General features: G+C 36.6%; 1 protein-coding gene across 3 annotated transcripts in view; it reads left to right on the top strand.

The window, feature by feature from the left end:
* LOC137642592 (protogenin B-like) overlaps positions 1-12719 on the top strand; it is a 315452-nt gene that overhangs the window by 279771 nt on the left and 22962 nt on the right. For 2 of the 3 annotated variants that reach the window (XM_068375286.1, XM_068375287.1), the window contains one exon: positions 9846-9953. The exons of the other annotated variant lie outside the window; for it this stretch is intronic. In XM_068375286.1, the coding sequence (XP_068231387.1) occupies positions 9846-9953 (108 nt within the window). The remainder of the gene's footprint in view (positions 1-9845; positions 9954-12719) is intronic. 3 annotated transcript variants of the gene reach the window in all.

The raw sequence follows: 12719 nt of genomic DNA on the forward strand, positions 1-12719 counted from the left end.
TTTTTTTTTTTTTTTTTTTTTTTTTTTTTTTTTTTTTTTTTGCCATTTTCACCAACACTCCTAGCTCCCATTCATCAGGCTTTGCCTCTTCACGCCACATTCTACAAAATAATATTGTAAGCAATCTGGGAGTCACTTCATTTTCGGCCAATATCATCTCGGCTGTTATTCCATCATATCCAGGGGCTCTCCATCTCTTGGGTGTTTTAATGATAGCTTTGACTTCAAACACCCTAAAATCATCCATGGGCACATCAAGGTCTTCCTCAGCTTCAGGTATATAATTCCCTTTATATCTCGTATTTCATGACTTCACTACAGTGTTCCATCCAACGTTGCCTTTCTTCATCTTCTGTTGTTATAACAGATCCATCTCTCGTTTTGATGGATGTATGCTGCTGCTTCTTTGCTCCCAAAGAGATTTCATTAATAATTCTCTGAAGTAGAAGAAAAGAAAGCAGAGATGACCAAACTGAGGTTTGTGAATAGTAATGGCAGAAGAGACTACATAGGAAAACTTAACATTAAAGAAGCAGTAATAGTTATGAAAACAAGGTTGAATATGATAGAATTAAAAGAAAATTATAGAAACAGCAATGATAAGGATAGGCTTTGTGTTTTGTGTAGGGAGGCAGAGGATACTACGAAGCATATGTTTTGCTGTAAGGAATTAAGAAAATTTAGAAGCAATGGTGTAGAAGTAAGGAATTTAGAAACACCAACTAAAGATGTTGCCCATTATCTTAAAAGCCCCTTGAAGTTAGAAATAAAAGTATGTAAGTTGTGCTGTCTGTGTAGAAGGTAACTATTGATAATGAATTTTCTGCAGATTGCAGCCATTTGCACTTACTATGCTTCTTCTAGTAGTGTGTCCACAATTACAGTATTGTGGGGAGAGCAACAAGGAACCTGGAACAATTCTTACACCATAGCCAATCCCTGAATTCATAGCTATTTCAGCCTCATCTGCTTTCCTGTCTAAATGTTTTCTCCAGTCATTCCTGGCTTTTCTTTTGATCTCACTATCAATACTGGAATACTTATTACGCTCTATCTTATCATTTCCATTACTTCCTCGAAATCTTTCAACAAGCAATTTTTTTATCTTCTCTTTATAGTATTCCAAGTATCATTTGATATCCATGGTTTTCTCTTTGTAACTGCATGTCTCAAAACTTCACTACCAACTGACTGATATGTTTTTCTTAATATCGCACCATTCTGTATTAATTGTCTACTCTTTGTCTCTGAAAGTCTCCCAGACTGAAAATTGATTCCTACATATATTGCAAAGGTTTCTCTGTGCTCATCCTCAAACCTAGGTATTTTATCTACATTTCTGTTGGGTGCCTTTAATTTTAATTTCAGTGTGGCAATGAGGAGCTGGTGATCACTACCAATATCTGCACCTCTATAGCATCTTACATTTCTCAGTCCTCCTTCTCTCTTTATTAATGGGCTATATGATCTATTTTCATTTTGTAATTGCCCCAAGGTGAAGTCCATGTATATTTGTGGATGTCCTTGTGCTGGAAAAGAGTACCTCCAATAACTAGATTGTTTGTTGAACAAAAACTGATAAAATGTGCCCCATTTTCATTTGCATCTTTGCCAAGACCCTCAACACCCATAACATCCTCTATACCTAGATTATTCCTTCCAACCTTTGCTTTAATGTCACCAATCACAATTTTCACATCTCTGGGATCTCATGTATTACACTCTGAAGTTCTTCATAGTATTCATCTTTCATTTCTTTAGTGGAATCATTTGCTGATGCATAGCAAACTATAATACTGATATGGCACTGATTTGATTTAAACTTTGCTAGTAACAATCTACTAATTGCAGCTCTCCATTCTCTTAGTGTCTCTTCTGCTTTTGGTGTTATCATCATTCTTACCTGTTCTCCTCCAACTCCATCTGTTCTTCCTGAGTAGATGTTTGTAGAGCCTTGGTCTAAGATTTCATTACCAATCCCCTTATAATGTGTTTTCATTAGGGCCAAGATATCTAAACTATATTTCATAGATTCAATCTCTGCTTACTGTAACTTCCCAATCTGATACATGGTTCCAACATTCCAATTACCAATTTTCAATTTTTCTTTAGTATTTATAAACTAAGGCAAGCAACCCTTGCCAGTCCATACTAATTCTAGTAAGATTAACTGTCAAGCATCAGTAGAAGCCAAAGATATATATATATATATATATATATATATATATATATATATATATAAAATATTTTTTGTGTTAAAAATTTTGGGTCACACAATGAAACCTATAATTTCCTATAACATATTGGTGCTGATGTAATATTCATTACGGAGATATTTAGAAAAAGTTGTCATATAAACGATATTCCTTGTTATTCATATGTGCGCATATTGTCAGTGGGACCTTTAAATCAGCCGATCGCAACCAAAGGCAAGCAAAACAAAAAAACTGTGATTGTTGATTGTTAAAACACTCCCTCAATTGAAAAATAGAATATAAAAATGCTTTAATAAAACATATGATTTAAGATGAACCAAGAAAATGAAATATTGATAAACAGTAAGACAATATTGATAAAATATGGCCAAGATGATTATCGAATCATGACATAGCATAATAAATGGGAAACTTCACTTTTTTAATTTGATGTACATTCAAATTGAGTTATGACCCGTTTCTCAGTCCCTACCTTGGCCGTATGTCGACTTCTACCTGTACTCTATGGGTATCCTTGGTTACACTTCCCCTGACGATTTATATGCTTTCCTAATTGTTTCCCTCAGCCAGAAGGAAATAGGTTTTTTTTTTTTTTTTTTTTTTTCCTCTTTTTGAGTGGATTGTACTCACAAATAAGTTTGAAATCTTGTGAGTCATCAGTTACCTCTTTGAAAGACGATATCATGAAAGTGTCAAATCTAACATCATTAACAACTGGATTTTGAGTTTTGGCCACAAACTCAGGAACAAATGAAAGGTCTAGTTCCTTCCACCCTTTGGGATGTGACACTAGGTAGGACAGACCATGTGCTCCACTTACTCTATTAGCTGAAGTTCAGGCAAGGAGAAAGACAATCTTAAGGGTAAGATCCCTGTCTAAAGTTTATGCATGGGTTCATAGGGGGATCCTTTCAGTTTGAAAACCTGGCTCAAGGCTGAGCGGTAGCCCTTCACCTCAGTAACTGAAATTGATTTGTTGTTCCCCAGGAATACTGAAAAGGTTGGCAATTGGAAATAGCAGCCTTGAGTGAAGCAATATACCTCTTTCAACATCAATCACACAATGTTTTTAACTTAGTTTTGCAGACTGCTGCAGACAACTTCCGGAGGTATCTGGGAAGTTGTATTGCAGTTGGTCCCGAAAATCTTCACTTTTGGAGGAAATGCTGGATTGTCTCCAACCGTGAAGAGAACCGCCTCTTAGAACTTTCCTACATGTGGTTGATGCAGTAGGTTTGGCCATTTCGGAAGTTCCTTGGGATTTCCATGTGAAGTTCCAACAGGTCTGGATACTACTCCACTGTTGGCCACTTTGGTGTTACTAGTGTTACTATGGCCTCTCGTGATGGTCTAACTTTGTTTAGGACCAGAAGAATCAGTCAGAATAGCAGACAGAAGTAAAAGTTTAGTCTGTCCCAATGAAGCTGTAAGACATCTTCCATTGCTGCTGCTTTGTCCAGGACTGGAGAACAGTTCACCGGGAGTTTGGTGTTCAGGTGAGTGGCAAACATATCTAAAAGTGACAGCGAACCCCATAAAGTCAAAAGACTCTTTGCCACTAAAAGAAGCAAAGGCCATTCAGAACAAACTGTCATCCCTGGTCGACTCAAGTGGTCTGCAATGACATTCCTTTTCCCAGGAATAAACCTTACCAAGACGGACTCTGCCTTGTTTTATGCTCAATAGTGCATCTCCACTGCTAGTAGGCTTACAAGCAGGAAGACTGGGCCTCCCTGTTCGAAGATGTAGATCACTACCGTGGAGTTGTCGTTCAGCAACACCACAGAGTGGCCTTTGAGAGTCTTAAGAAGAGGAGTAATGTCAGATATGCCACTTAAATTTATAGGTAGTTGATGTGAAAGGCCTTGTCTTCCTGGGACCACAGAGCTGAAATCTGCTTCCTTCCTAGATGAGCACCTAACCCTCGGCGTGAAGCATATGAGAATAGAAGATACTCAGGGGGAAAAACCTGAAGGAGTGTTCATGTTAACAGGTTCTCCTCTCTCAACCACCACTGGAGATATGTGAAAACCTTTAGAGGCACTGACTGCAGGTTTGTGGGGTGGTCAGATGTTTGAGAACACTGGCTCTAAAGAACCCACTGTACCGAGTGAGAAGGCAGGAAGCAATTTCCATTCCAAGAAGGTTTCTGCCACTTTCCTGAATCGTGTTACTCTGTTGGCAGATGGAAATGCTCTTGCCTGGACCAAGTCAATAGCCATTCTTAGATATCTGATAGACTGTTAGGTGATGAGACTGGACTTCTCTAGATTTAGTTAAGTCCCCAAGTCCATCCAGAAGTCGTGGAGGAGATCTCTGTATTTCATAAGCAGGGTTCAAGATTCTACTGTACCAGAAGAAGCCAGTCGTCCAGATATATTGTAAGCCTTATGCCCATGGCATGACCCCGGGCTGAGATGGGTAAAGATTCCGGTAAAGACCTGAGGTGCTGTAAACAGACCGAAGCATAGCACCATAGCAAGGAAGTACGTTCAGAAACCTAAGGTTCTCCCATGTGGCAGGATGGATGGTCACCTGAAAGTACGGATTCTTTTTGGTCTATGGTCAGAAGGAAGTCAGTCTTCCTGATAGCCTGAAGAACAGTGGCCCAAGTCTCCATTATGAACCTTGTTTGTAAGACAAACATGTTCAAATGAAACAAGTCTGTGATAGGTCTCCAACCTCCTGTCAGCTTTTCTACTAAGATTAGATTGCAGAGGAATCACAGGGAGTCATCTAAGACTTCCTCTATGGCTCCTTTTGCTAACATCTTGGACACTTCCTCTAATAAGAGGAGGTCCTTTACTGAGCCTTTTTATTATAATGGTCAGGCTATCAGAATTTGAATCAGAGGGGGTGGACAGTTTATGAATGGGACTCGATACCCTGAATTTAGTACTTCCACCGTCCAGGGATCGGTTCTGAAGAGCTGCCACATGTGCCAATGGCTTTGAAGGCATCTGCCTTCTGGTGGTAAGTTGGGGGATATGCCCTCCCTAGCTGGAGCCCCTGCGACTGCAACCTTTACACCTAGATGAGTGTCCTCTAAGGCAAAAGGTCGGCCAAGGTTCTTGCCTCCTACGTTGTTTAAAATATCTTGGAGGAAGAAGTCATCTTTGCTGGTTAACCTATTTAAACCGCAAGTTCCTTTGGAGATGTTGAGGGGCAGACATCCTTGGTGCTACAGCTCACCTCATAAGAGAAGTCTGACTAATTTTCTCTGCCTTCTGTATGGCAGTGGCTACATCTGATGAAGGAAAAAGAGATGGGGAGTTCACCAGATTAGAGTTCCTCAAACAGAGAGAATGATTAGCAGACAACTGTTTTGGGCCTCTGGCTAAGATGGTACCGTGTCCTTTTAGGATGCAATTGCCCAAATGGAGACTCTGATGAAGCAAGAACTCCAGAGCCTTGGTTCCTGACCTTGCGATGTCTTCAAATTGCTTCAGAGCGCTCTTGTCCCGCAGATTCTGTCATCACAAAGCATGATACTGCTCCTGACCAGTGATTCAGCCAGGAACAGATGTATATGGCAGAAATAGCTGCTACCTCAATATTCTGTATCTCAGGACCCAAGAAAATGAGGGGTTGTCACTAGGTACAATAGGTAGCAGGTTGGCAACATCAGCATCGATAAGGAGTGGGATCATATAGGCTCCAGAGCAGTGGTTCTCAAACTGGGGTATGTGATCCTCTTTGGAACCGCAAAGGCATCTCAGGAGGACCGCAAAGGGGTCACCAAATTCTATCGTTATATCATCTCTACCCATTGGTTATAATTAGGATTACTCTCACCCTACAGTTTGGCATGAGATGTATGCTACCAAATGTTCTTTTGCCTCTGAAAAATTGTCAAAATACAAAAAAAAAGACATTCTGTACCACAATATGTATCTCACTTTTTTATGAAGAATATAATGGGGAAAGGAAAAAGGTGTTTTAAGTAATTTTTTTTATCTTATTTTTTCACTTGTAAGATAAATATTCATATATTCATTGAATAAAAACTTCTAAAAGTATATTTGTAGTATTTTATTGTAAACAAAACCTTAAAACATAGCATTTGGTCTTTGTCAGTTCAGACCGACAAGTTTAAACCGACATTATCCATTCTAAGAAATAATGACTTTTAAAAAGATAGTTGTGCTTCATTAAAGCAGGTTTTACTGTAAAAAGGTTAGATATTACAAATATGGGGATTTGATAATTGTATGGGTAAGATTGAGAGGGGCTGTTGATAAAGATGTAATTGACCAGGATGAGTAAAGAATCAAGTGTTTCTGGAAGAGTGAATGTGTGCCTAGAAGGGATTTAAAAACACGAAAGGGTGATGCCGAAATACAACAGTAAGTGATAGAAAAGGCAGTGATGTTATTGCATGTGTAGAGCTTCTTGCAGTAAAGGAGAATGGAAAGAGCAGCTGTATGGGAAAATGTTCGGAAAGTGTCCTGATAGTTGAAAATACAATACATAACTTTTTATGAAAATAATATATTCTTATGAATAACAAGTGTGAGGAAGAATTAATTTTAGATTCTGTATTAATACTGATTAAATTGAATAATAAATTGGTGGCTTTTATGGATAGAAGATTATTCACTTGAGGTATATTTGATCATAATTTGATTTAAAAACACTTTGATAAAAAGAATGAAAATGTATTAAAACGAGTGATTTCCATCAGGAGGTGAGAAAAAGTTGGTGAAAAATAGTGTATTGTTGAAGACATGAAAGTTGAAGAGGAGTATATGAAGTTATGTGAAATTCCAGGATTGGGTTATAGTATCACAAGAAAGTAGCTCAACAATACCTTCATACGTTCCCCCTCCAAGTCTTCCCAATCTTTTGTGCACATTCTGCTATCTTCCTTGTTTTACATATTCAGCGATTTGCTTCCTATTTTATTCATCATTATCTGGTAAAAGTTTCTCATGAACAAGCCTTTTTTTTATTTTTCTACCATCCATATAAACATTCAGAGCTCCATCTTTTTTAAGTTTCTATTTGCACTCATCAGATTTATTCTTGCATTTCTCTTGTACATATGTAAAAACTCTTTCACAAGGTTCTTTGCTATCCCTTCTCAATATCATACACAAATAGCCACCATTCTGCATTCAATTTATAACTATATTTTTAATCCCACAAACTTATGCCTATAATTTCTTGTACATTTCACTGATATAAGATTCTAAACATGCAGATTTTTGTACCAGACCAGCACTCGTCTACATATTCTAAAATTCTTCATTTCGGTTATAGTCTTATAGTAGCTCTTAATATATTTTATTTACTTTGTATCCTCAATGCCTTATGTATTTACTCTATTAAATATTTTTCTTTGTAAATCTCATATTTCCAACAATCAAGCCTCATTCCCAACCCCTAATGAGGAATGATTTACTGTAACAGTCTGGTATAGATGATCTGGTTCGTTAGTCCAAGGTTTACTTTTGAAAATTTTGGCCAGATCTGTATGAGTTAAGGTTGACTCTTGGTCTGGTAAATCTCCTCCCTTTTAATAATAGTAATTGAAAATTTGCATCAGTGGATTTTGAAGTTACTTGTCTTGGTATTTTTTACTTACACCTTGTGTGTACAATGTTATAAATACTGGTGAAAGGCTCTTCAGAATTAACTGGTTTACGTATTCAATGGTGAGATATTTGTGACTAAAACCTCCTCGATTAGGTGAAAGTTGATAAGATGGGAATTCTTAGAAATTGAAATGGTAACTTTTGTAACTGACAGGCTATAAAGTGATGCTATATTATGTATGAGCCATGTCAGTTAATGTCAAGAGAGGATTTTTTTTTGTCAAGTTTTTATATATGAAACTTAATCTTTTCATGATTATTAGCTGGATCGCTGATTTTTTCTAATTGAAAGTTACATGTAATGTAAAGTGGTGTTTTAATTGGAGGGTATTATATATTTTAGTTTTTAGGTAAAGTTGTAGATCTCAATTTAAGTAATTTCTGGTGGTTTTTACTTATAAATCAAGTTGTAAAGAATAGTTATTAAGATCTTCCTAGGTGTGAAAAGATCTAATTTTCATACTGGTCCCTTTTCATTAAAGTTTATTTTACTTGGAAAATATAGAGCATGATTTTACATTTTATGCAAATTATATACTGTATTTAGTTTCTAATTAGTATGACTTATTAGTGTTGGAAACATGCTAGCACCCCTTCCTATGTCCCATATGATAGATACGATTGACCTTACGTTACAATCTTACAGACTTTTGAGAATTGATAAGTTCAGCTGAAGAGAAGCATCTTAGAATGTAACGAGTTAATAGAATTTTATACAGTAGCTTCAAAGTTTATTAAGGATTGTGAATAATGATTCCAAGTATTAGGCAGTGACATATTTATGTTATGTAATTTAGAATGTTGTCTGGTTGATCATTGTATTGTGGCCTTTAATTCTTATAACTTGTAATGCTCCATCATTACTGTACAGAGGTATTGGTAAAAGTTAATCCCCTTGGAATGTGTACCTTGTACAGGATTCAGCAGGGTGATGTGGACAAGAAATTCCTGAACACAGTATTGGTTTGGATGAATAGGTGATAAAGGATGTTAAGCGAGTAAGACATTCCTGATAAAGGTGGGAAGCCTGAAAATTAAATGGTTGTTTTTAAAGCAGTAATTCAGATCTGGAAACTTTCTTTTACCTTTATCTGCAGTGTAATGTCTGAAACTACATTGCTTAAATAGTGTAATGGAGCAATTTTTAATCAAATTCCCATTAGCTGGGTTATTTTCATTGATATTTGCTATGGATATCCTTTCATTTCTGCTGGGGTGTTGTGGATAGGAAAGATTGATTTTTAGACTACTGTATTCGTTCCTGGAAAAAGGCAAGAACAGGAAGTTATGTGAATGTCTGGAAGTCACGTTGATTGATGTTTGAGAATTGTGGTAAAGTCCTTGAATGGTGAATGCTAGACTGGGGCTCAAGTCCTGCTCCAACTTGTTAGTTTCTGTGGTTGCTGCAACCTCACCCTCCTTGTGAGCTAAGGAAGGGGGGTTTGGGGAGCATATAGGTCTATCTGCTGAGTCGTCAGCATCCATTGTCTGGCCCTCCTTGGTCCTAGCTTGGGTGGAGAGGGGGTTTGGGCACTGATCATATTTATAAACGGTCAGTCTCTAGGACATTCTCCTGCTCGATAGGACAGTGTCACTGTCTCTTGCCTCTGCCATTCATGAGTGGCCTTTAAACCTTTAAGGATTCAGTTTTGCTTTTGTTATTAACCATTTTCAATGTGACCTACAATGTAAGTTTCAATCAAATGAAGTGCAGTCATAATAATATTTATTATTTTGATGCCTCCTTTCACTTCAAGCAATTTTGCATCACTTCTAGTGGTTTTGTGTGTTTACGTAAAGGTCTATGTCAACTTTGATATTGTGAGGCATAGGTAAGGTGGATTGTGAGGCCACAGAATGTGTTGTTTGCCCAGCAAACTCATGGAACATTACCATTTAGTGAAAATTCTTCAGCTTTGGAAAATTTAACTGTTACCCAGAGGTGAATATTAAAATAATACATTTTAAATCAAATATATTTTACTTTTGGTAGCAATATATTTTAGTTAAATCTAATCTTGGAAATTTACAGGGTGGATATCCAGATCCTCGGGTGAACGGGTTAAATAATCCTCGGTGCAATGGGCTTATCAAGAGCCGAGATCAACTGCAGGAAACTTTACCCCGGGCAGATTCTCAGGTAATGATGGAATCTAATTATGTAGAAATTTCTGCTTTGCATTGTTGTGGTGCTAGTATATTCTGATGGACACAGCTTACACTTAGTTTTAATGGGTATGATTTTAGATTCATACTAGCGGAATTTAATTTCTTCAGATTTTATAGAGATTCGTTATTTTGCTTAAGGGGGTCGGCCGGCGAATGCCGTTTTTTAAGGAGAGGACTATGACATCCATACCACTTAATAAGGTGACTTAGAACATCTCCAAACTGCATAGGATTTTTGCCTCTGACCTTCGGTTTTTCAACGCCAGGGCGAATTATCCGGAAAATTAGTGTTTTTCAAATTCTATTTCATCCCTTGATAATTAATATTAAGACTTGGGATTACTACCCTATATAGACCTGATGGAAACATCCAATGATATGAGGAGTTTTTTTTTTCTAAAAGTCATTATTTTGCAAGATATGATTTTTTTCATTATGGTAAAAAAATAAACCTTAAAAATCAAGGGAAAAAATTAAAGAAAAAATATGAAAAAAAAAATTGGAAAAAAGGGCAGCATTGAATGTTATATAATGTCTTTCTAATTTATATACCAAATCTCGATGCTACATCTTTAATACTAAGGGAGAAGATAGCATTTGAAGGTAAATAAGTATAGTTTTGAGATACGGGCGTTCAAAGTTTTGTCTTTGTATGTTTACAAAGACAGTATTAATAAATCCTGATTATTATGAATTTTATGTTCCTTTTTGGATGTAAATAAGCTAAAACAAAGTTATTTATCATGATTTAATCATAAATGAAGATCCTTTTGCTCAATATCTTGCTTCTTTTGGCTCCTGTCCGGCAAGGCGGCCACTCCTCCATCCAAACCACTCTCTCTCTCTCTCTCTCTCTCTCTCTCTCTCTCTCTCTCTCTCTCTCTCTCTCTCTCTCTCTCTCTCTCTCTCTCTCTGTAGAGCAAATTTTCTTCTTCCTTATGTTAGCAAGATGTTAAAATTGTCTTTTCCTCTTTGAAATGATAGAATTGTTGCCTAAAACAAGAAAAACCGATGTAAAAATGAGTGAATGTCAGAGGGCGTTCAAAGTTTTTCTTTGTATTTTTACAAAGACAATATTGATAAATCCTGATCATCATAAATTTTGTTCCTTTTTGGGTATTATTAGAAAAAAAAAGGTATTTATCATGATTTCTTTGCTTCACTTTTTTCTTTCTTTCTGTTCATCACGCTGGCCCGTCTCACATATGATCGTTGCCAACAATCTCTTTGTCCTTTATCCCTATCAACAAAAGGCGTTCTATCTCTTCCAGGGTATTGCTACGACGTCTTGTAATAATGGTGATCCCCTTCGATGGTTATTTGGTTTAATGGCTGCCTTCAGCTTGATGATCCTTGAGATCATAGGCCTATTCCAGCCATATTGTTTAGCCATACAGTATCACTCACATGCACACTGCTCTCATGTTTTTCTATAATTTCTTGCTTCAATTCTAGTGAAAGAATTGCCTTCTTCCTGTTCTGAAACTTAGCTTCTTAGGCACCATGATTATAGGTAAAATCAAAAAGGAAATGTGAGAAAAGGAAGAAAATAATCACTGTTAATAACAGACCAAACAGAGGACAACCACACGATACACACAAGAACAGAGAACTGAGCACTCGACGCTCAATGGCGTAATGTTTACTTCGTATATTGGAGCAACACTTCAGATGTCGAGGCAGAAATTTGGTCGAATTTTACTTCGTATGTTGGAAAATTCGTATGTTGGGACATTCGTTTGTAGAGGTACCACTGTATATATATATATATATATATATATATATATATATATATATATATATATATATATATGTATATATATATATATGTATATATATATATATATATATAATATATATATGTATATATATATATATATATATATATATATATATATATATATATATATATATATATATATATATATATATATATATATATATATATATACTGTATATATATATATATATATATATATATATATATATATATATATATATATATATATATATATATATAAGGGATTTTGACGAAGGAAAAATCTATTTCTGGGCGAGAGACCTGTGCCGCCCAGTGAAATGCTCCTAAAGCACCTATTCTAAGGAATTGAACTGCTAAAATATTACCAGAGAAAAAATGCATAGGAATGCTAGGTTGAACTAGCTCGCTCACCTCTGATCATATTACGCCCCGTAATATGATCAGAGGTCTCGTACCATTTAGACATTTCCTCTTCGAAATCCCTCAATAGTGAGGTGCGGTTCAACATCCCCTGCTGCGCAGACTAGTACTACTAACTCTACCCACGCTTACCCAGCACTCCCCATAGCACCCCTAAGTTTGGGGTCTGATCAGGGGGGGACAACCAGGGTGGGTTCACTGGGCGGCACAGGTCTCTCGCCCAGAAATAGATTTTTCCTTCGTCAAAATCCCTTTTCTGGGCTCAACCTGTGCCGGCCAGTGAAATAGTACCAGAGAAACGAACCCAAACTTCAGTAAATATAAGGGAACGAATTAAAATCAAAATAACATAACAGTAGTTTAATCAAGAGTTGTAGTAGTAGACGATAGGTTCCAAACCCGGCCGCGATAGCTGAAAATCCGCGAAGTAGAGACACCATATTAACGTATTTATTTAACATGTATATTCAGACTTTTAAAACCTTCCCTTTACATAGTACTGTTAACAAACTATCCTTTAATGTACAGAACACTTAATGCATGTACTACAGTACC

The sequence above is a fragment of the Palaemon carinicauda genome, chromosome 6 (assembly GCF_036898095.1).
Source record: "Palaemon carinicauda isolate YSFRI2023 chromosome 6, ASM3689809v2, whole genome shotgun sequence".
NCBI lineage: Eukaryota > Metazoa > Arthropoda > Malacostraca > Decapoda > Palaemonidae > Palaemon > Palaemon carinicauda.